Source organism: Mus musculus, chromosome 7 (genome assembly GCF_000001635.26).
Source record: "Mus musculus strain C57BL/6J chromosome 7, GRCm38.p6 C57BL/6J".
NCBI classification, from domain to species: domain Eukaryota; kingdom Metazoa; phylum Chordata; class Mammalia; order Rodentia; family Muridae; genus Mus; species Mus musculus.
Window position 1 is genome coordinate 27257957 of NC_000073.6, and position 24662 is coordinate 27282618.

Below are 24662 nucleotides of genomic sequence, written 5' to 3' on the forward strand. Positions count from 1 at the left end.
TTCTCTCTGTGCTAAGGGGGAGGAGCTCACAGGCAGCTCCAGGTGCAGATGGCCAGACCCCCCACCCCACCCCCTTGTCTAGGGCCATCTGTTGCAGGGAACCTCCTCCGCCCCCCCCCCCACGTGCTGACCACCTGCTCCAAGGGCTGTGGCAGCTGAGAAGTACCCTTCTATCACATACTCGCCCCCCCCCCCACCCCCCAGCTTCAGGCTCCCTCCTGTTCCTGACAACCTCGCCTTTGCTAATGGGCCCTAATGCCCCTAACAGCTGCTCTGCCAAACCTACAGGACAGGGGTAGGGGTGCAGCTGAGTCCAGAACTAGGACCTGGTCTAACCCAATGCCCACTTCTCGCAAGCCAGAGTGATCTCCCTCCAGGACTCCAGGGTCTGTTTCTTTTCCTTCCCCTCCTCTCCCCTCCCCTCGCCTGCAAAAAGTGCCTCGTCACCGCTTCTGCCCGCCCCCGCCGGGCTGGGAGAACCGTGGGGTTAAGCAAGATTTGAGGACGAGGCGCCTCCCAAAGCAATTCTTCAGAAGCAGAACCATAGGGGATCTGAGGTCAGGGGTTATGGAAGCAAATAGAACCTGCGCCTCAACCTGAGAGGCACTCCTCTAGGGATGCGTGCAGGTTCCCGCAAGGCCAGACCAAGGGGCGGGGCGGGCCGGCCTTTGCTTGGGAGGAGACCCGGTAGTGTTTATGTGGGGGCGTGGTCTGCGGGAGGGCGGGGTTATCTTTTGCATATACAGCAGGCGGCGGGCCAATGGGCGGGGTCGGGGCGGGGCGCCGAGGGAGGGATGCTCCCCCGCCCCCGGAACGGAATCCTCCCGGGAGCCGAGCTGGCTCGCGCGCTTGCATCCCGCACCAGCCGCCGGCCCCGGGCCGGGCCCGCGTCAGACCGAGCCGCCGCCACCACAGCAGCAGCAGCACTCGGGAAGCCGGGCCCAACCGGGGCCGCGGGAGGCGGGGGCGCCCGGGCCCTGGATGTCCCGCAGCGCGGCGGCCAGCGTGAGAAGGGCGGGCTCGGGGGGCTCGGGCCGGGGGCGGCGCCGCTGCTGATGTGGCGAAGGGTGGGAGGCGGCAGCAGCGCCCGGATGGAGAGAAGATGCCAAGGCTGGAAAGGGTGGTCCTGGGTGGGGGTCCGGGAACAGGTTCCTGGCAATCCCAAACCTGCCAGACTGGGGTCTGGTCCAGCACAGGCCATCTCTGCGAAGGCCCTGAAAATAGGGATCCTGGAATACAGATTCCCCCCAAATCATGGACAGGGCTACATAAATTCTAGGTAAAACTCCCTGGGCAAGGTTTGGCGTTCAGGGTCCGGATACGGTCCCCTTTATCAAGCTGAGGCCTTAACTGAGCCGATTCCAGACAAAATCAGTACTCTTCCCTGCTAGAGGGTTTCTTTGAGCACAACAGCCCCCTGGGCGATGTCTTGAAGATGAAGTCCCTGGATAGAGCTGCCAAGGCTAAGGCTCTGGGGGATGGGGGGGCGGTTTCCAAGTACTGTCTACTCCCTGGGGTCCTGGATCCAGCCTGTCCCCCCAAGCCCTTGGGCGGTGTCCCAGGCAAATCCCCTTCTCAGAACAAGGTCTCTGTGTCTGAAACTCCACCCCAGCGTGAATAAAATAAGGAGAATTTCAGGCATTCCCCTACCCCACCTCCACCCCATGCTTAGTCAGGGGTCTCAAGACATTGGTCTCCTAGGCCACCCCTTTTGTCCCTAGGGCTGCTCAGCGTCTAAGAGAGGCCCCACCCGGAGACAATGCTCAGCTTTCCCTTGCCCCCCAGGCTCCAGGATTCAGCCTGGGCTGGGGGCGGCTCCCCAGAGACGGGTGGAAACCTGTCTGTAGCCTCTGTGGTGACCAGCGGCTTTGTGTGGTTGTGTGTGTGTGTGTGTGTGTGTGTGTGTGTGTAAGGGTTGGGGATGTGGCTAGAAGTGTGATCTGGTGTTTGTGTGACTGTAGCTGTGTGTGTGCTTGCATTACAGCTGGCAAGGATGAGGTATCCTGCGTTGTCTGCCTGCATGCTTGTGGTTGGATGTGGTGATGTCTGGTGTGTGTGTGTGTGTGTGTGTGTGTGTGACCGTGGATGTGATGGCAGCCGTTCACTGTTCAGACTCCTGTACTTTTTAGACTGTGTTTAAATAGATATGCATATGTCTTTTTGTGAGACCCTGTGTGTATGTACCTTGGTATGTGTCAACATCTGTGTTGGGTTTGAGGTTGGACTTCTGTGTGGCTGACTGAAGATGTGGGTGGAGCTGTAACTGTGTGTAAGTAGAATTGTGACTCTGACCATGTGTGACACAATGTTGTGCTTATGTCTGATTTTTGTACTGTGTTCATTGCGACTCTGGGTGTGCGACTGCCATTGTATTTGAAGTCACATCGTGCCTGTGGGGCTGGACCTCTGGGAAGGCAGTGTATATGACGGTGGTTGTGTGTTCCTTGCCATGTCTGTGTATGTGACTGGGGTTGCATAAGTGACTGTCCACCTAGCCGTGTGACACCGAGTGTGCACTACAGCCTCCTGTGTGTGATTTGAGTTGCGAATCTGACTTCTCTGAAACTCTAGTCTATTACAAAAGATTAATTGTGTGGGACTCAAGCTGTGGATGTTGCCTGTGTGCCAGGGGTGTGTATGGGATTGGCTTCTATTTCCTCTGTGTGTATGTGTGACCCACTTACCTGTTACCCTGGGTGACTCCATGCTGGTGTCCTAGACTGTGAAAGTGTGTGTGCATATGTGCCTATGTGATCTGGTGATGTCATGACTGTGCACATGGCCATGTCTGGGACCATATTTTCCTCTATAAGCAGTATAATGCTGTAAATGCTGCGTGTGGGCCATTCCGTTTATGCGTATACCCAACTGTGTACTTCTGGTGTGGGGAACTGAACGGTGTGTGTTAAGTGTCTATGGGTGAGGTTTTGAGTATTAGTGAGGCTGTGACTTTGTATATCTGTCCACGTGCCATGCTAGTGACTGATTACATGTGGCCACATTCTTGTCTATGTGACGTGAATCCTCATGGAGACTGTTTATCTGTGATAGGGTGACGTGGTAGTGCTGTGTGTGGGACACCAACGTGACAGATGGCCGGGCACCGTGGGCACTGATGCTGAGTGACGGCATACACAACTGTTTCTGGAATGTATGTGACAGTCTGAGGGCAGCCATCCTTGCTCCTCTCCCCTCCCCACTCCCCTCTTTGGCTGCTTGCATGCTATGTCTGTAATGCTCAGGCTGTGGCCATCAGCATCTGTACTGTGTAGCTGTGTATAAAGACTAGTGTATACACAAGAGTGGCTGTCACAGAGGACTATGTAATGGATATAATGACCAAATGTGTGTCACTAGTATTATGTGACGCTGAAAGTATGGCATCCAAAAAGGTGTGTTGGTGTGGCTGCCACTGTCTGAGGTTGAGTGGTCCTTGTGTATGCTGGGATGGGAGGTAGGGGTGCTTATTAAGACCAGTGTGTGCCTCAGTCCAGGTAGGCATGGGGGCATATGCAGATGACACTGTGTCACTGTGTGACCAAATCGGTGACCACTCTGGATGTGTTTCTGCTAGTGTGGCTGCCTGAGGAGACACAGCTGTCATGAAGTATAGCTGGACATGTATCAGCCTTTTGTGTGTGCCTGGCCCAAGTCATTGTACATAGTTAAGAAAATGAGTGAACAATATCAGCTGTTGGTATGTGTAGGTGTATCTGGTGGGCTGGGACGCACTACAAGCATGTGGGCAGATGGCCATCATAGAACTGTTTATGTCGGTGAACACGACGAACATGAAGGGGCCAAATGTTTAGTGGCAGTTGTACCTTGTGACCTGAGGTACATAGCTGTTATGATGTCTGTGTGGTAAAGTGTGCTGAGCTGTGACCAAGGGCCAAGGATGTCAGGAGTGTATGGCCATATGTTTGTGTATAATCCTGGACATGACACTAGAGAGCAAAGCCACTCACTTTACATTATCGCCTTGGGTGTTGAGCCCTCCCCCCTTGATCAGTGTCCCCCAACACACCTACTCCTTCCTGGGCCCTTAAAACCAGGTGGCTGGTCTCCCTGGTAACAGTTACTATGACTACCAGGGTTCCTACTAGGGAGCCTGAGATGGAGGGGGTTGGCTAAGGTCCAAGGTGGGGGTTGCATAGGGGACCAAATCCCCCGCCCCAACAAACTTCTCATCGTCTCACTCCCTTGAGCAGGGCGGACCCAGGAGACCTGATCAGCATTTGTCCCCAGCCCCCTGTGGGGCCTCGGGGCCCCCTGAAACCTTCAGGACGGAGTCAGGTGAGTGACCAGCTTGACAAAGGACAGGGGCTGCATTGTACGTGGATCATGGTCATTACTAGTGTGACCGGAGGAGCTGCCAAGCACTTCCACACAGACTTCCTTCCACCCTCGGTGACTGTCAAAGCCCCCTCAGTCACAAACACACATCCTAAACTCTCACCTACAGACACCAACAGTCCTCCTGACACAGTGATTGCGTACAGGTCAAACTCTTGCAGATACACACACGCAGAGCCTCGTACATCCCATAGATTTGCAGTCGACCTGCACACACAGATGCTCTCTCCACACACTTGTCAGAATGCATTGTCTAGCACACTTCCAGGTGCGTGAAGTAGCTGCTTATTATGCACACTAACACAGAGACACATGTTCATGTGTACATATCTAGAGACGCTCCCAGATTCACACAGGCAACCACTGGCACTCACTCCACGCCCATTCTTAGATACACACTCCAGAGATATACTTGGCCAGATAAGATAGCGCAGCCCTATAAACCCAGCACTTGGAAGGCTGAGGCGTGAGGATCGGGAAGTCAAGTCCAGCCTTAGCTACATAGCAAGCTTGCATTCAACACGGACTCCATGAGATCCATCTCTAAAGCGATGAGATGTTGGTGCTTGCCAGTAATCCCAACAGCCAGGAGGCAGAGGTAGGCACAACTCTCTTGAGTTTGTTATCAGACTTGTCTACATCGTGACTTCTAAGCTAGCCAGAGATACATAGTAAGATGCTGTTTTGAAAAAGAGGAAGAGGAGGAAGAAGAAGAGGAGGAATAACAAGAAATACCCATTGACAGTTGCCACCCAGTTTGCGTGGACTTACAGGGTCAGACAGCAGGGCCTCCCTTAGCCCAGGCTGGCTTCAAACTCTCTTACCAAGGATGGCCTTGAACCAATACTCTTGCCTCCACCTCTCCCATGGGCTCAAACTGTAGGCATGCACCACCATGCCTTGCTCATGTAGTGCTGGAGATGGAGCTCAGAGCTTACTGCATGTTAGGCAAACACTTTATCACCTGGGCTATGACTTCAGTTCTGACAGCTACACTTCGGTAGGCAGCCTGACCAACAGCACCCGAGAACTCCAAAAGAGCTACACTATTGCTTAAGTCTCACAAACAGTGCTCAGTACTCTCACAGACAACAGCCACTCCGTCAGAAGTCACACTGATGACTGTGGTCTCAGTCCAACTACATTTCCTTATGGACTCAGCATTGCTGAGTGACCAAAGAATGACCTGGGAAAGCCCTGCTTTTGGTTTTGAGTGAGTGAGTTTATTAAATATATAGTGAGGCCAGACAGTGGTGGCACACGCCTTTAATCTCAGCACTCAGGAAGCAGAGGCAGGCAGATTTCTGAGTTCGAGGCCAGCCTGGTCTACAGAGTGAGTTCCAGGACAGCCAGGGCTACACAGAGAAACCCTGTCTTAAACAAACAACAACAACAACAAAAAAAAAGGTGTGTGTGTGTGTGTGTGTGTGTGTGTATCTCAAAAGTAAAATATCCAGCAGACACAACTGGAGTTGCTCAATTGAGAAAGCAAAAGCCACCCACATACAGACTCATTAACATCTGCCTTCTTGGACATCGGCACCATCTTACAGTTCCATCATAGACAACAGCCATAAAGGACAGTAGTTATACCCTCTCGTAGAAACACTGCTATATGGAAAACAGTCAAAGATAGACCTCTGCAGTCTATCCAAGGCAGCATGCACAGAGAATACTCTCATAGACAGTGACAATACAGAGACACAGCGTGCACCAGTGCGTATGCATGGCCACTCAGAGCCATAGCATGTACCACCGTGTACGAGTGGTCACTGACACACATAGCATGGCCACTCAGACCCATAGCATGTACCACCGTGTACGAGTGGTCACTGACACACATAGCATGGCCACTCAGACCCATAGCATGTACCACCGTGTATGAGTGGTCACTGACACACATAGCATACACCACTCTGTATGCATGGCCACTCAGACAAAAAACCTCCAGAGATTTGTATCACAGATAACAACCGCAGCACACCAAGACCCATGAACAACATCCCACCCCCACCCCACCCCACCCCCAACACACACCACCCCTGAGGCCTTGCTTCATCTGTACTTAGTAGTCAGAGGCCCGTACACGCATTACATTCTCTGTCTCTGTCCCTCCCTCTCTCCTACTCTTGGAGTTGGCCCCCTGGCCTTGCATGCTAGGCAAGCACTCTGCCACCTAGCTTCATGTCCTTACCCTCGATTACCTTCTTCCCTGACCCTCATACCCTCAACACCCATGACCTTATGACCCCTGCATCCTTAAACTCCAGTGCTGTGAATTCTCATCCTTCAGTTCTCTGTCATTCTTCCCATTCAAACCCTGGACGTCTAAAACTCTAAAGCCCATGACTGACGATTCCTGCTAACCTGCCCCCGACTCCGTACCCCTTGCCCAACATGACTCCGAAGGTGTGAATGCACAGCTCTGGAACACTCCACATAACCAGCATCCACCTGCCGGAGCTACTCCCACCAATACCTGTTCATCTAGCAAGTCCTTAATGCTATAACCTCACCCCCATACCGTCTGACCTCCATCTATACCCCTATCCTATGTCACTAGACGGGGCAGGCACCATGAACAAGTTACGGCAGAGTCTGCGGCGGAGGAAGCCAGCCTATGTGCCTGAGGCATCACGCCCACACCAGTGGCAGGCAGATGAGGATGCGGTGCGCAAAGGCACCTGCAGCTTCCCTGTTAGGGTGAGTGCACGGGGTGGGTGGGAAACTACAGCACCTGTTTTGTGCTTACCTGTGTGCCTGCTGGTCCTGGGCCACTGGATAAGATCATTATAAGATACGTACTACGGGGCTGTGTGTGCTGTGACCTCCAGACCTTCCATTGTTGTCACTAAAACACACCTCCATGGTGACATGGAAGAGCATGCCCTGCTCACTTTTGTGGAATTGGAGTGTGAGGCCCAGCGTGTGCAGGCAATGTGCTTACATTATTTGCTTACATTAGCCCCTGAGCTACACTCCCTACCCAACAGCTCTCTCCTTTGTTATTTGAGGCTCTGCATCATTTAAGTTGTCCAGGATGGCCTTGAACTTATGCTGTAGCTCAGGCTGGCCTGAACTCGAACTCCCCCTGCGCTGTTCAGCACTCCTAATGCATCTGTCCTATACCAGAAAAATAGTATGGGAGATAATCTTGAGAGGTAAAGAGCTGTCACCCAATTCTTCAGGGTTCACAGATAACCTGCACTAGAAGGTCATAAAAAATGGGCAGTGTTTGTGAAGCTCTGTTCCTGTGGTGGGCACACCAGCTGACACGTAGCCGCTCTCCCAGGGGAGACAATTGGAGGCGGGTCCTGAGGTGTGGGATCTAGCCCTTCTCATCTTGGAGACTAAGGCTAGGGTCCTCCACTTGATTTTCTCTTCCCTGGAAGTGGACCCAAAATGTGAGGGGATCATGGGACAGGCACTGGGAGGCAGTGATGGTGAAAGTGTGCAAAGTGCCAGCTAATAAGAGGGCACCTGTTAACTGGGAAAGTCTGGGCGTTTGGCTTAGCAGGACATACTTGCCTAGAACCTCCCAGTGAGGGGCTGGGGGCGTGGCTCAGTGGAAGAGCCCCTGCCTAGAATCCCCCAGTGAGGGGTTGGGGGTGTGACTCATTGATAGAGCTCCTGCCAAGAATCTCCCATTGAAGGCTGAGGATGTGACTTGGTGGCTAAATGACTTGCTTGTCTACATGTGTAAGGCCCTGGCTTCCATCCATTCAGTATGAGGAAGGGAGGGTATGAGGAAACAACCAACAACTTAAAATTGCTTAGTCTCACTGGAAATTCTGGAGAGAGTCATTGCACCTGCACACTGATTTGGGGTGTGTGTGTGTGTGTTTTCATGTGTGCACATTAGGGATTAAACCAATGGCCTTATGCATGCTAAGCAAGCAGTCACCACTGAGCTACATTGCCAGTACTGACCTGTGCTCTTTTGAACTGATGTCAGGGTAGGTTAGAACAGCCTCGTGGCCTACATCATGTCCTCAAAGACACAGAAACATGCTGGCCCTCAGAAGGCCAAGAGTGATGTGTGAAGGCTCAGCAATACAGACAGGACACAGATCTCTGTATATTTTTCTCAGCTGTGTGTCTGGGCTAGGAATGGGGTTCCTACCTTATGGATTGGAGGTGCAGAGAGAATAACTGGCTGAGAGCTGTGGCCCCAGGTATGGGGCTGCTGAGTGATGCTGGCAATGACTGGTTACTCTGTGTCTCCCGTTTCCTCCACCCAAGTACCTGGGCCACGTGGAAGTGGAGGAGTCCCGGGGAATGCACGTTTGTGAAGATGCTGTGAAGAAGCTGAAGGCGGTGAGTGAGGGAGGGGCTGGATCCAGGGAGTGGGCTCAAGAGCAGTCTGAAGGAGCCAATCCTGATCAGGCCCCTCTGTTCCCTGCCCCCATCCCAGATGGGCCGGAAGTCCGTGAAGTCTGTCCTGTGGGTGTCAGCTGATGGGCTCCGAGTGGTGGATGACAAGACCAAGGTAGGAGGCCTGTGTGTGGGATGGAGGAAGGCTTCCCACCCGCCACCCGCCACCCGCCACCCGCCATGGGTTGTTCCTCCCGAGAGGGCCCTGTAGACTGTGCCTGCGTCGTCGGCTTGGCTGGCTGCACAGTCCTAATTCAGGAATGAGGGCTATGCTTATTTGCAAGCTGCTTCAGAGAGTGGGTGGGTTGAGTGCACGAACTGGAGCAGCCACCTCAGCGCCAATCCCAGCCACCTCCTCACCAACTGGGGAACCCTGGGCGCAAGATTTAACCCCTTTGGACTCCCGTAACCTCATCTTTAAAAAAAAAAAAGAAAAAGAAAAAGAAAAAGAGGACTGGTAATAGCCCCTATAATCAAATCAGAAAGTTTCTGTGTATGAACTATTTAAAAGAGCCCTGCAAGGATTGTGCAGTGGTTAAAAGCAGGCGTGAGGAAGTGAGCTCAGAGTCCCAGAATCCCATGTGAGTGCTAGTGTCCCACCCCTAAGTCCTGCCTCAGAAGACAGAGACATATCTCTAGAGCAAGCAGGCTAGCAAGACTAGCCACATCAGTGAGCTCTGGGTTTGACTGAGAGACCCTGTCTCAGTGATTAAAATGGAAGAGTGCCTGAGGGTGATTACCAGTTTCAGCCCTGCCCCTCCTTATTCAGGTACACGCTCGTGTGCCCTAACACACAGGAGAGAAAGGGAGAAGAAGCAAACCCCTCTGCTAGGAGCTGGCGTGTGGTAGTACAGGTGTGTGCTGCTAGCCCTAGGGAAGTTGAGGCAGGAGGATTCCAAGCTGGTCTGGGCCTTCATGCTGACAAGAAAAAAAAAAAGTTTTGGCATATTAACAAATGTGGGTTGTTAGATATTTTGGGGCTTTGGTTTTATTGAGACAAGGTCTGGCATAGCCCTGGTTGGCCTCAAACTCATTGTTTGGCCAAAGATGGCCTTGAGCTTCTGGTCCTCTTGCCTATACCTCCCAAGTGCTGGGATCACCAGCATTTCCCCCTCACACCAGGCCTGGTTTGTGCAGTGTTGAGGATACAGCCAAGTGTTTTCTATATGGCAAGTACTTTACCACTTGAACACATACATCTATCATAGTTAGGGTTTACTGCTGTGAAGAGACGCCATGACCACACCAACTCTTATAAAGGACAACATTTCATTGAGACCGGCTTACAGTTCAGAGGTTCAGTTCATTATCATCATGGCGGGAAGCATGGCAGCATCCAGGCAGGCATGGTGCTGGAAGAGGAGCTGAGAGTTCTACACCTTGATCTGAAGGCAGCAGAAGGAGACTATGTGTCACACTGGGTATAGCTTAAGCGTAGGAGACCTCAAATCCTGCTTCCACAGTGACACACTTCCTCCAACAAGGCCATACTTCCTAATAGTGCCACTCCCCATAGGCCAAGCATTCAAACACAAGAGTCTAGGAGGCTATTCCCATTCAAACTAGCACAGCATCCTCAGCCCTATTTTGTGTTTAGACAAGATCACTGGGATCCAGGGTCTATTTCTGATGCAGGGGAGTGAAACCACTATTAGCAGGGCCTTGTACGTGCTAGGCAAACAGCTCTATCACGGATAGGCCCTGGGTATCTGTTTCCCTCTGCCTTCCCTGACTCTACACACTAAGAGGCACACCTTCCAGGAGTTTCCGTACATGCTTTGGGAAGGGCATCCTTTGCCTGAGCGCTGTTTCCTGCCTTCCTTCCTAGTCAATGCTTCTCTGCTCAGCTGGGTTAAGTGCCACTTCCTGTCTCCTGCAAGCCCTCGAGTCTTTCTCCTTATAGCCTGGCTGTGCCTCTAGGCTCTATCTCCATCTCAGATGGCTCCAAGGAACTGAATCATAACCCTGAGGCAGGCTGGTCTATGGCTATCTCCATGACAGCTGGGTCCACATTGGACCCAGGATGAGATCTTGTCTTGACTGCAGGCAAGAGAGATGGTTTTTCACTGCCTGCCTCCTCAACCCTTCCTAGGACCTGCTGGTAGACCAGACCATTGAGAAGGTCTCCTTCTGTGCTCCTGATCGCAACCTGGACAAGGCTTTCTCCTACATATGCCGCGACGGCACCACACGCCGCTGGATCTGCCACTGCTTCCTGGCCCTCAAGGACTCTGTGAGTACCCCAAGCCGCTGGGGTTCTCACTCTCATCAGCATGCCCTGGGGGCAAGTCCTGGGTATCTCTGTCTTCTCATCTTATCTTAGTTTGGGTTTCATTGCTGGGAAGAGACACCATGACCAAGGCAACTCTTATAAAGGAAAACATTCAATTGGTGATGGCTTACAGTTTCAGAGGTTCAGTCCGTTATCATTATTGTGGGAAGCATGGCAGCACCCAGGCAGACAAGGTGCTGGAGGAGTCAAGAGTTTTACATCTTGATCTGAAGGCAGCCAGAAAACTGTCTTTTCTGCAGGCAGTCAGGAGGGGCCTGGGTGGAGCTTGAGCACAGGACCTCAAAGCCCACCCCCACAGTGATAAACTTCCTCCACCAAGCCACACCTCCTAATAGTGCCACTTTCCATGGGCCAAGCTTATGCAAACCACAACACATCTCAAGAAGGGAGTGTCTGTAGGTTATAGTGGTAGCTTTAAAGCCAACACTCTGGAGGCTGAGACATTTAGATCTCTGTGAGTTTGAGGCCAGCCTGGGGTCTACACAGTGAGCTCCAAGCAATCCAAAACTACACAGTGAAACCCTGTTCTAACAGAAAAAACAACAGCTGAGTGGTAGCGGCACACACTTTTAATCCCAGCACTTGGGAGGCAGAGGAAGGCAGGTCTCTGAGTTCAAGGCCAGCCTGGTCTACAGAGTGAGTTGCAGGACAGCCAGGGCTACACAGAGAAACCCTGTTTCAACACACACACACACACACACACACACACACACACACACACAAAACGACAACAAAAACCAAAGAAGGAAATTGGAATAGTCTAATGTGGAGGATTTCTGGGATGTGAGTAGTTTAGTACAGGCACATCAAACACCAAGAAAAAATATCAGTTTTCATCACCTTCTTAATCAGTGTGTGTGTGTGTGTGTGTGTGTGTGTGTGTGTGTGTGTGTGCGCGTGCACTTGCAGGCCTGATTGTATCTATGTGCACTCTGTGCCTGCAGATACCTGTAGAGGCCAGAAGAGGGCGTCAGATCCCTAGGACTGGAGTCACAGCTGCGTGATGTGGCTGCTGGGAACTGAACCTCAGTCCTGAGCAAGAGCAGACAGTGCTCTTAACCACTGAGCCATCTCACTAGCCCTTGGCCTCAAACTTTTGGTCCTCTTGTGTGTGAGCGAAAAGTTAGGATTACAGAAGGTGTTCATCCCTGAGCTCAGTGCTCCACAAGTTCTTGCCTGTGCATCAGCCCTATCTCTGGGTGTTTTAAGAATTTGAGGCCGGGTGTGGTGGCGCACGCCTTTAATCCCAGCACTTGGGAGGCAGAGGCAGGCAAACTTCTGAGTTCGAGGCCAGCCTGGTTTACAGAGTGAGTTCCAGGACAGCCAGGGCTACACAGAGAAACCCTGTCTCGAAAAAACTAAAAAGAAAAAAAGAAAGGAAGAAAGAAAGAATTTGAGGAAGGCTTAGCTCTAAGTCCTGGTTCCAGAATATCTCATTCCATTATGCCTCATAGGTATTTATACATCGGGAGATTGCCTAGGTCACCCCCACCCAGGCTATCAGAGCACCTCTCCTTAAGTCTCTCTAGGATGAATGTCACAGGAGACCTGAAGGCTCTAAAGCAAGAAAATAAGGGTGGAGGGAAGGGACCAGACACAGTGTGCTCTGTGGCTATTTGGACGTCGTCTTGACATCACCCAGACTGGCCCTCATGGAACTGTGTGCCCAGTGAGCCACAGAGGGCTTTCAGGTTAAGGGGGTGGACACAGCCTCCACTTCTCATGAGGACTGAGAAGTTTTTGAAAGAGCACATGGGGTGAGAAATTTGCCGTGGCTATTTTCGGGAACTGTGGTGACTGCCCATCATAGTTGGTGGTGTGGATTCAGTGTCCAGCCACCTGGCTGTGTGGGATGTTGGGCACAGTGACATCTCTGCTCTGGGGATAGCTGCAGTGACTTCTCCTGGGTTCGTTGTGATCACACACAGCCAAGTTTTCAACATAGCCCCACAGTCCCCCTCCTCCCAGTGTGGCCACATTTTACACACACATACATATATATTATTTTATTTTATTTTTTCTGCTTGCCACTTACTCTGTCTGGACAGGCCATTGGACCTCATCGGGGAGGGGAACACCTTCAATTTTAATACCATTCCTCTGTCTTCTTCCTCATTGCCTTGATACAGGGTTTCTCACTGAACCAGAAGCTTGCTGATTGGCTACTAAGCAAGTTTTCACAACCCACCTGTCTCCACCCCTCAGTGTTGGGATTATAGGAGCCATCCCTGGCTTTTTACGTGGGTAGTAGGATTCAAACTCAGATCCTCGGTGTCTATAGAACATGCCCCACTTGCTTTTGAGTTTTTCTTTCTTTCTTTCTTTTTTTTTTGTTTTGTTTTGTTTTGGTTTGGTTTGGTTTGGTTTGGTTTGGTTTGGTTCTTTTGGTTTTTCGAGACAGGGTTTCTCTGTATAGCCCTGGCTGTCCTGGAACTCACTTTGTAGACCAGGCTGGCCTCAAACTCAGAAATCCGCCTGCCTCTGCCTCCTGAGTGCTGGGATTAAAGGCGTGCACTACTACGCCTTTAATCCAGCTTGAGTTTTTTTTCTTTCTTAAACTTACTTTTATTTTATGTGTATGTCTATTTTTGCTTGCATGCACATCTGTGCCACATGTGCATGCTGTGCCTGCAGAGGGCGCCAGATTCCCAGAACTGAAGTTATAGACAGTTGTGAGCCATCTTGTGGGTGCCAGGAATGGAACCCAGGACCTCTGGAAGAGCAGCCGCTCTTAACCACTGAGCCACCCCTCCAGCCCTGCTTTTGGGGGGTTGTGTAGCCTCCCGCTTTCTTGCCAGCCGCCTTTGGAGCAGGAGCTTTCTGGGCTGCGGGCTTCTGACCTTTGCAACCTTTAGCAGGAGGCGCTGCCTTCTGGCCTGCAGCCTCTGCACAGGAGCTTTCTGGGCTGCGGGCTTCTTGCCTGGTCCTGTTGCCTTTTTCGATGGATGGGACCTTAGCTTTAGCAGCCGCCACAATGGCGGCCTGAGCAACAGCTGCTCTTTTTGTGAGCCGCTTTCAGAATAGCAGCTCTTTGAAGTTTCTTTACTTCAGTCTTGATTATTCGGTTCCTCGTTTTCATTGGCCTCATGACTTGGAGACGATCAAAGTCTGTCATCTTGGCTAACCTTTCTCTGGCACTAATTTTCTTAGCCCATCTTGTGGCTGCCCACTTCGCATTGATATCTGCCTTCTCCCAAGCTTTTCGTACATACTTCTGGCCGGCACTGTGCGGGAACTCGAGGATGAAGCCAGTGAGCTGCATGCATTTGAAATGAGGACACTGAGTGCAGGGTCCGTCCACTAACACCCTCTTCTGATCAATAGCATCTACAGTTGCGACCAGCTTTCCAGGATGGGACCCAAAGGCCCATAGGCCGCTCGGTACCCTCCATGAAACACCTGAACGTCACGTTGGTGGGGCTCAGCAAGAAGCTGAGTTTTAAAGAGAGTCTCATGTAGCCCAGGCTGGCCTCAAATGCCCTACGTAGCTGAAGATAGCCTTGAACAAATGCTGGGCATAAAGCACCAGGTCCAGCAGATTTAGAAAATATTAATAATTAAGTTCTTAGAACTTCTTCAGCTTAATTTTTTAATTATTTAAAAAGCCAAACACATAAAATTAGCGCATTTTAATTGTACAGTGAGGCAGAGCATGGTTCAAGGTGGGAGACTTGGGACTATGCCTTTTATATATATATATATATATATATATATATATAGAGAGAGAGAGAGAGAGAGAGAGAGAGAGAGAGAGAAATATATAAATGTAGATATAGATAGATTTTATATGTGGATAGATTTTGGGTTTTGTTTTGTGTTTGCTTGTTGGTTTAGACAAGGTCTCTTTACATAGAACAGGTTGGCCTGAAACTCACAGAGATCCACCTATCTCTGGCTCCCAAGTGCTGGGATTAAAGGCATGCACCATGCCTGACAGTTTATTTTCAAGATTGGCACTGCCATTTTACCTCCTTCAGAATTCCATATGACAGGTAGATTTCTGGTGGTGCACACCTCTAGTCCCAGCACTTGGGAGTAGAAGAGTTGGATCTCTCTGAGTTCAAGGCCAGCCTGGTCTTCATAGTTCCAGGGCAGCAAAAGCTACACAAAGAAACTCTATCTCAAATAAAACAAACAGAATTCTATGTGAATTTCCATGGAATTTGGCCTTTCCATGGAAATTGGCCTTTCCTTTTCTACAAAGACAGCACTGGGTTTTGACAGAGATTTTACTAATTGCAAGTCACTCTGGGGAATGTTAGTGTCTTACACTAATTAAATCTTCTGGTCTAGGAACACAAGGTATCTTTCAGTAGTCAGTTTTTGGTTTCTTTTTAGCAGTGTTTTTCTTTTAAAGATTTATTTATTTTTATTATATATAAGTACACTGTAGCTGTCTTCAGACACTCCAGAAGAGGGCATCAGATCTCATTACGGATGGTTGTAAGCCACCATGTGGTTGCTGGGATTTGAACTCTGGACCTTCGGAAGAGCAGTCGGGTGCTTTTACCCACTGAGCCATCTCACCAGCCCCTTTAGCAGTGTTTTTTATTCCCAGAATAGGTACATTGTACCTATGTGGTTATATTTTGTGGTGTGTGTGTGTGTGTGTGTGTGTGTGTGTGTGTGTGTGTGTGTACAAATGCTTGTAGAAACTAAGGGTCAGCTAAGAGTCTTATCACTTTACACCTTAGTTTTGTTTTGTTTTGTTTTGTTTCTTTCTTCTTTTTCATTTTTTTGGTTTGGCTTTTGTTTTGTTTTGTTTTGTTTTGTTTGTTGAGACAAGGTCTCACTATGTAGCCCAGGCTCTTCTGGAACTAGCTCGGTAGACCAGGCTGGCCTCAAACTCAAAGAGATCCATGTGCCGCTGCCTTTAGGGAGTCCCCTTGCTGTAGACATCCAACCTGCAGGGGGCGCACATCTCTCCTCCGTTCATGTCCGGGCAACATTTCTAACCAGGCCACCTCTCCTGCAGGGTGAGAGGCTGAGCCATGCTGTGGGCTGCGCGTTCGCCGCCTGCCTGGAGAGGAAGCAGCGACGGGAGAAGGAATGCGGAGTCACCGCCGCCTTCGACGCCAGTCGCACCAGCTTTGCCCGTGAGGGCTCCTTCCGCCTGTCGGGGGGCGGGCGGCCTGCGGAGCGCGAGGCAGGGGACAAGAAGAAAGGTGGGTGCTGCGGGCCAACAGGGGGCGCACATGTGCATCTAGGGATCCCCGCTGAGGAGTGAGTGTTTAGGGCGCCAGTGGCCAGGGTTGGTAAGGTTTGCAGAGCAAATCTCAATATTCTTAGTATTCTACAGATGGGGGAGGGGGTGGAGGGTGGAGGGGACGCGACGCTTACCATAACACATTCTGTTGTCTAAGTCAGGAAGTCAGTGAAGCAGATGATGTGCTGTCCCAAACCCTTAACCCCAGCACTCAGAGGCAGAGGCAGGTGGAACTCTGTGAGTTCAAGGCCAGCCCGATCTACAGAGTGAGTTCCAGGACAGCCAGGCCTACCTAGTGAGACCCTGTCTCAAAAACAAACAAAAAATAGGTTCTTGTTGTAGCCTCTATCCCTTGGACCTAGGTTCGATTTTCAGCACACACATAATGGCTCACAAGTATCTCTATGTCCTGTTCCAGGGTATCCAATACCCTTTTCTGGCCTCCCAAGACACCACACACACATGGTGCACAGGCAAAACACCCACACATAAAATAAAAATAAAGATTAAATAACTTCCAAAAGGCATGAAGATTGTTGTCAGATGCCAGGATTGTTTACGATGGGAACTGTATGCAAAACGGTTCTGATTTCCAGGGACAGACCCAGCAGCGCTGGAGAAAGCCCTTCACCGTTCCCACAGGCAGAGGGGAGTTTACCATGAGGTCGGCCTGTCAGCCTTACTGACTCTCACACTCATTGTGCTACCAGCTGACTCCCAGCCAGTGACACCATCTTTCATGATTAGCGCACCTAGCCTGGCAGCAGAGGCTGGCGCACACACTGAACTCAGTTCTGCCTGCACTGATCTTTCAGGAAGCCCTGGGGGAGGTAGCCCAGGGACACCAGCCCAGAGAGGGCAGGGGACTTTTGAAGTAACACAGCACTGAGGTGGGAAAGAAGGTCATTTCCTGTTTCCAGCCTGTCCCAGGGTGCTGCCATGGCACCAGGCCAGGCCTGTTACCTCATGCTGGAAGATGGAATAGAAGCCCCCAGAGTAGCTGAGGTATCCCAGCTATCGCTGTGGTGAGGCTCTGGTTTGAAGGCAGGCAGTGTGTATTTGTGGGAGGGAAGGTAACCTGCCCTTGAAGAGCCTGCAGTTTGAAGTGTAGCGTCCCAAGGTTTTGCAGAGGGCAAGGAACAGTCCCAGGGTGGAGAGAACCCAGGCTGAGGGGTTAGAAGGAATTGGAAAGATTCGGAAAGGATAAAGTGAGCCAAGCCAAGTCTAGCGTCACTAGTCGCAGCTGGAGAAAGGCACAGAGAGGGAGACATCCTTGAGGGAGACAGAATAGCAGAGAATAGAAAAGGAGAAGCGGGGAAGCAGAAAAAGACAGATCAGACCACCGGGAAGGGCAGGTGGACTCCAGAGATGACGTCAGTCAGTCCTCTCAGCTTTCTTGTTGTTGTTGTTGTTTTTGAGAAACAAACGGTTTCTCATTACACATGGTTGTGAGCCACCATGTGGTTGCTGAGAACTCAGGACCTCCGGAAGAGCAGTTAGTGCTCTTAACCGCTGAGCCATCTCACCAGCCCCTCCTCTCAGCTTTCATACCTGTAAAATAGTGATAGTCTTGACCGCATGAATGGTTGTATGAATTGGATGAGTTAATGCTTGCACGGTTCCTGAGTTTGCACGGCTCCTGAGCCTTGTCTTGTAGAGGTTCATGTGCTAAGTGAATGTAAATTGTTAGGAAAGGAGAGAGTGGGCAAGGGGGAATGAGAGCAGCCGAAATGGAGCAGGCTAGAAAGTTAGAAATGGAGGGCCAGGCCAGAGAACGATTCCCCCAGCAGCCTACAGAGGAAGTGGTCTTAGCTTGGTGGGAATCATGAACTTTTCAAAGTCGTGGCTATCCTGTTTTGAGGACAGGATGTGTGGTGTGACAAGGTAACACCGGGGTGACTAAAAGGGCCAGGTAGGGCCGAATTTTAGTTCAGTGGTAGGGTATTTCATAGAACTCAGGAGCTGAGGGTGTGGCTCAGCGGTAGAGCCCCTGCCTGGAGTGCCCCAGTGACAGGTTGTGGGAGTGGCTCAGGGGTGGAACTCACGCCTAGTATTCTCCAGTGAGGAGCTGGGGGCGTGGCTCAGTGCTAAAGTACTTTCTTAGCTGGGTATTGGTGTACTCCTTTAATCCCAGCAGAGGCAGACAGGCAAGATCTCTGAGTTCAAGACCATCCAGGTCTACAGAATGAGTTCCGGGACAACCTGGCCTGCACAGAGAATCCTTGTCCCAGTGGGAGTTAGGGACAAAAGTAAAAGCAAATTACTTTCTTAGAATCCTCCAGTCTGGGTCTGGGCTATAGCTCGGCATAGACTGTTCAGCTAGTATACACAATAATACCCTGGGATCCATCCTCAGCTCTATAAACACAAGACCAGTTGGGTCTGGTTTCAATGTCTTAATTAAGGAAACTAGCAAATGTGTCCGTCTCTTGTGTCTCTAGCCGAAGCAGCAGCTGCTCCTGCTGTGGCTCCTGGACCTGCCCAGCCTGGGCACGTTTCTCCGACACCAGCCACCACATCCCCTGGAGAGAAGGGAGAGGCGGGCACCCCAGTGGCTGCAGGCACCACTGCTGCTGCCATTCCCCGGCGCCACGCACCTCTGGAGCAGCTGGTTCGCCAGGGCTCCTTTCGTGGGTTCCCTGCCCTCAGTCAGAAGAACTCACCTTTCAAACGTCAGCTGAGCCTACGGTTGAATGAGCTGCCATCAACACTGCAGCGCCGCACGGACTTCCAGGTGAAGGGCACAGGTGAGCCCTGGGGTCAGCAAGAAGGAGCATCAAAGTCAATCTGCACAATCTGATGGGGGCCAGGGACAGAGGAGAGATGGGATACACTGTGATTGATTAGCACTGTCTGCTGCCTGGGGGCAAAAGGTTAAACACATGGACCATCTGATGATTAACAAGGTCGGCCATGAGCAAAGAATAGAAGAGCCGCTTGCACAAATCGTGATTGATAAGTCATGCCTGCTGTGGGTAAAGGATAGAAATGTAGTACAGTCAAGATCAGCTAATAATGTCTGCCGTTATTCAGGGAAGCAGGCAAGGTGGCACACATTTTATCTGCCTCGGGCAGGCAAATCTACCATGGGCAAGGGAAAGATGGCTCAACAGTTAAGAGCACAGGGTACTCTTCCAGAGGTCCTGAGTTCAAGTCTCAGTTACCGCACAGTGGCTCACAACTGTCTATAGTGTGATCTGGTGCCCTCTTCTGGCATGCAGCTGTACATGCAGATAGAACACTCTTAACATAAAATAATTAAATCTTTAAAAGAAGAAGAGAGGCAACATGGATGTCTTTTTTATTTTTGCCCAGGATGAAAGCACCATTAATTATTTAGTGCTCTTTCCAAACATTTGATCAATAGATCTATAACATGTATCAAATGAATGTTAGAATGATTGCTCTGGCTTAGGGAAAGCGAGGATTGGAATAGATTAACAATGTCTGCCTTGGTCAGGGAGAGGGGTAGCATACATCATGATATCCTGATTTGTGCTATGAGCCTAGAGGTCCTTATGGAGTGTGGGAGTGGGTCACACAGTTAATTAGCAAAACTTGCCATGGGCCAGGCAGAGAAGAAAGCCACAGTATGGTCTGTGTTTGCCTAAAGGAGATCTTGAACAATGGATCCAGATCTTGAACAATGGAATTACAAGATCTGTCCAAGTAATGGGCACAGTAAGCAAAGAGCACAATGGAGGTGGAATGGTGGGGAGCATTGGGTTTGATTAGTAATGTCTGTCATGGGCCAGGGAAAGAAAAGAGGTGCTCTCTGTTGTAATCTAAAAAAAATACCTGAGCGAAATATGCTGGTACATACCAGTATTCCAGCACCCCAAAGGCAAAAGGCTCATGATTCCAAGGCCAGCCTGGGCTACCTAGCAAGATCATGTCTGTGAAAGACACGTGTGCTGTGGGCCAGGGAGATGAAAGACTTGGTACAACACCACGCTGTTGCCATAGGGAACCAGACAAGAGGACTGTGCAGAGGTCTTGAAAACCATGAGTCGGACCCTTGCTACTGCTCCCACGTGTGCGTGGGACCCCCGGCTGCCATGGCTGTGGAGATGGGTGTGGGAGGGTGTTGGTTCATTTCTGTCAGGCTCAGAGGGGGTGACAGTGCATACTGAGAATGGTCCCGTGTCCGGCGGCACTCCTAGGCTGGCTGTCACGCACCTGCACATTTGCTGGCCACGCACAACCTGACATCAGACACACGCGAGTTGTCATGCGTGAGCTTGGGATGGCTCCCCAGGCTCAGTCTGGAGCCTTACACTCCTGTGGCCAGTTGCACACTCACTCAAGAATGAATGGCCACACTGAAAATTCACATTCTGACATCCACGCCGCAGACACTGGACGTCACACACTCAGAGTTCCATGTGTGCAGAAGTCACGTGCACTCTGACGCCACACATACACCAGAGTATGGACTCAGAAAATCATGTGCACAGATTTATACACTTAAAATGCCACATACTCTTAGCTTCACACAAACCCAGAAACTCCCCACATGCAGATTCACACAAACACGTAGCTGCATTGCATAGGAAGATCTCAAGGGACAGCACACATCTGAACCTCTATCACACTTGGAGGTCACACCCTCAGACCCTGCATTGCCCCTTTTTATGAGAACTGCATGTGTCCATGAAGCTCTCATAGAAATCAGTGAAAGAGCTCCACATGCCACCATGCCAGTCTGTGGCTTATCTGAATGGTGTCTCCACTCCTTCAAGTCTCTTCTGAGAACCATGCCTGTTCTAGGTCCCCTGTCTTGCTGGCATAATGACATCTCCACCATGATGATGCATGTGTTAGGCCGGGCTGGGGAGGTGGCCGGCGGCTTATTCCTCTACCACATCGTAGGATATATGATCCCCAACAAGTGAGCATCAGTGTGGCTGTCCTGGAACTCACTCTGTAGACCAGGCTGGCCTCGAACTCAGAAATCCACCTACCTCTGCCTCCCGAGTGCTGGGATTAAAGGTTTGCGCCACCACACCGGGCTAGAACGCACTGTTTAATTAATGCACATTGTCAGTCGTCTTCAGAGTCTCTTCTGCTTGGGTGCACTTAGATCTTGAGATCCTGGTTTGGGATTCCCATGGCCATCGGTTATCAGATGCCACCTACTGGCTTTTACTGTTACACTGCTCTCTTGTCACACACATCCATGCGCCCAGTTATTTTAGTGACCTATGTACCTCTGGAAGACAAGGAGTCCAGGCCATACAGGTGTCCTGAAGACCCAGAGGAAAGGCAGGGTTGCAGCAGAGCCTCTTTCTCACCTCCACCATTCTGTGACCTCACAGTGCCTGAGATGGAGCCTCCTGGTACCGGGGACAGCGATGGCATCAATGCTCTGTGCACACAGATCAGCTCGTCTTTCGCCAGCGCTGGGGCCCCAGCGTCAGGGCCACCACCTGCCACAACAGGTAAGCCCTTCCACTGAGGAGTCCCTCATTTCTGTCTTTCCTTTGCCCATGAAAGGCCATCTTGGAAATCCTAGATATCTGGGGTGGCCCAGGGTTAGAGCCTGTGACCTGTGGATTGTCTCACAGTTGTGGGACCACTTTAGAACCACTGTATTGCCTTAGGACTGTGGGACCAATGTAGAATTAGAAATCATCTTATGGGCTGAACAGGTGGCTCAGTAGTTAGAAGCACTGATGCTCTTCCAGAGGTCCTGAGTTCAATTCCCAGCAACCACATGGTGGCTCACAACCATCTGTAATGGGATCTGATGCCCTCTTCTGATGTGTCTGAAGACAGCGACAGTGTACTCACATACATAGAATAAATAAATAAATCTTAAAAAAAGAAAGTAACCCCAGAGCCTTAGCAAAGTACAAACTTGAGGCAGTAGGATCTTCCTGCGTTAGGGTAGTGCAATCTGGGGAAGACATGTGCTGTCATAGAAACTTAGCCTCTGAAAATACTAGAAACACTAGAATTGAGGCTGGAGAGATGGCCCAGCAGCTAAGTGCACTGCCTACTCTGCCAGAGGACCTGGGTTCAAGTCCCAGCACCCGTATGGCAGCTTATAACTGTGTTTAACTTTAGTTCCAGGTTATCTAACACCCTCTCAGAGACCCATACATGTAGGCAAAAATACCAATGCATATAAAATAAAATTCCCTTTTAAAAGAAATACTAGGCCAGCCTACATAAAGAAACCCTGTCTCAAAAAACCAAAAAAAAAAAAAAAAAAAAAAAAAAAAGATTGGAAAAGAAATGCTAGAATTAAGGTGACATTTAGAATTGTTAGCATCAGACACAGCACTGGCCAGTGACGGGCAGAGGGCTGTGTGGATGTCAAGCAATGAAAGCATTGATCTGGTTACACATTTCATCAGGGGCTGCCGAGGCTCAGAACTGTAGGGTCTCCTCACTGCACACCTGTTAGGAGTTAAGTCACCTGGCCAAAGGTCAGGACAGCGGGTGAGGGCTGGGATTCAGAGACAGCCTCCTCGTAGAACCTGGGCTCTGATCTCCAGGCCACCCTGACTCCTAGCCTGGGATTCTTCATGGCAACCTGTACCCTTCACTACCCTCTCTCCAGGGACTTCTGCCTGGGGTGAGCCCTCCGTACCCGCTGCAGCTGCCTTCCAGCCTGGGCACAAGCGGACACCCTCTGAGGCTGAGCGATGGTTGGAGGAAGTGTCCCAGGTGGCTAAGGCCCAGCAGCAACAGCAACAGCAGCAGCAGCAACAACAGCAGCAGCAAGCCACCTCCGTGCCACCAATGCCCACCATGGCCCCCACCCTTCAACCCTTTTCTGCCCCAGTGGGGCCCTTTGACACTGCAGCTGCCCAAGTGGCTGTTTTCCTGCCGCCCACACATATGCAGCCTCCGTTTGTGCCCGCCTACCCAGGTCTGGGTTATCCACCAATGCCCCGGGTGCCTGTGGTGGGCATCACACCTTCACAGATGGTAGCCAACGCCTTCTGCTCAGCTGCCCAGCTCCAGCCCCAACCTGCCACACTGCTTGGAAAAGCTGGGGCCTTCCCCCCACCTGCTGCACCCAGTGCCCCTGGGGGCCAGGCCCGTCCGCGCCCCAATGGGGCTCCCTGGCCCCCAGAGCCAGCGCCTGCCCCTGCCCCTGAGTTGGACCCCTTCGAGGCCCAGTGGGCGGCACTAGAAGGCAAACCCGCTGTGGAGAAACCCTCCAACCCCTTCTCTGGTGACTTGCAGAAGACCTTCGAGATTGAACTGTAGCCCAAATTGCCCTGCTCCCGCTCCATCAGCCCCAGGTGTACCGCGCTCAGGAGGGGAGGCCCAGCCTCTATCCTAGTGTTGCTCCCTGAGCTGCGCCCCTCAATGCTCCCTCTAAGCCCTTCTCTCCACCACCCCTCACAAACCACTACAGAACCAATATTGTGATGCCTAGGTTTTGCCAAGATGGAATTCAGGGATGGACCCAGCCTGGCTAAGGGAACCATTTCACTGCCGGACTTAGGCTGGTGATGCCCCTTCCCCAGCCCCAGTCATGGAATGCCCTCTGTTCAAGCTACTTTCCCTAGTTTCTGTTGTGCCCTTCCACCTTCCAGTGTTGGGCAGGGTGGAGGAGGGAGGCCCACTTAAGCCTGGTCCGTCCTCTCCTTGTCCCATACACACAGCACAAGCTAAGGGCTTCCTCTCTGCCCACGCTGTGTTCACTGCCAATGCTGTGCTTGCCCTGGCCCCCTCCCCGATTCGATTCGGGGCGTGTCTTCCGGAGGGCCAAGGTCTCACGGGGTGGGGCCCGACTGGGGGCCCAGGAGAGGGGCGGTGGGAGGGATGAAGACTCTGTTACCTCATGTCGGTGCCCGCTGGGGAGGGGTCCCAGGAGAAGAAGAAGGGGGTGCCTGGCGGGTACTTTTCTATCTTTTATTTCCAGATTTTTTTTGTATCTAAACTTGCAGATTTGTATTATACAAGGACAGCCAATAAAGGAAGAATATAATGGTGGCCACTGGGAAATCAAGGTGTGTGCATACGAGCGGAGGGCCCTGCGTGGAGCTTCTCCCACCGCATAGCTGTCCCTGCCTGTGATCCTGGCACTGGGGGCCCGGAAGCAGGGAGATCCTGAGCTTATGGTGGGTCTCTGAGGCCACCCTGGAGTATGTGAGACCCTGGCTCAAAGAAAAAAAAAAGCCTTTTGTCATTTTAAACATGTCCCTGAGCTTTAAACCTGACCTCTGAGTCATGGTTTGGTGATCAGCATCTGCCGTGTAGATGGTAGAGGGAGCCCACAGTTAATCATTGCTTTCTTAATTATTAACAGACTTGAAACCAAGGAGTCAGGCACATTGTGAGTTATTGCTAATTGGTCTGAGATCAGCATTCCAAGTGGCTCATCAAAACACATCTTGGACCACCCTGGGAAAGGCCTGTCGGTCGGTCTCACTTTCCAAAACTTGGGCCAAAGTTTCCCCTGGCAGTTCC

The 24662-nt window shown here is 51.2% G+C and overlaps 1 protein-coding gene and 1 pseudogene across 6 annotated transcripts; one reads left to right on the forward strand and one right to left on the reverse strand.

Moving 5' to 3' along the window:
* The first annotated feature begins 481 nt into the window (after nt 1-481).
* Numbl (numb-like) lies at nt 482-24194 on the forward strand. Of its 6 annotated transcripts, none has more exons than XM_011250452.2 (11): nt 772-1005; nt 4212-4296; nt 6920-7059; nt 8599-8673; nt 8771-8845; nt 10823-10963; nt 15999-16188; nt 18671-18976; nt 21548-21670; nt 22798-23258; nt 23312-24189. In XM_011250452.2, the coding sequence occupies exons 1-11, from the start codon at nt 982-984 to the stop codon at nt 23339-23341; spliced, it is 1650 nt and encodes a 549-aa protein (XP_011248754.1). In that variant the 5' UTR covers nt 772-981; the 3' UTR covers nt 23342-24189. The 6 variants fall into 6 exon arrangements, with proteins under 6 accessions (XP_006539680.1, XP_011248754.1, XP_006539679.1 ...); XM_006539616.2 differs by adding an exon at nt 3052-3151 and having other exon boundaries at nt 788-1005; nt 22798-24189; XM_006539617.1 differs by lacking the exon at nt 772-1005 and adding an exon at nt 482-557 and having other exon boundaries at nt 22798-24189.
* Nucleotides 13796-14455, reverse strand: Gm15570 (predicted gene 15570; annotated as a pseudogene).
* Nucleotides 24195-24662: the final 468 nt, after the last annotated feature.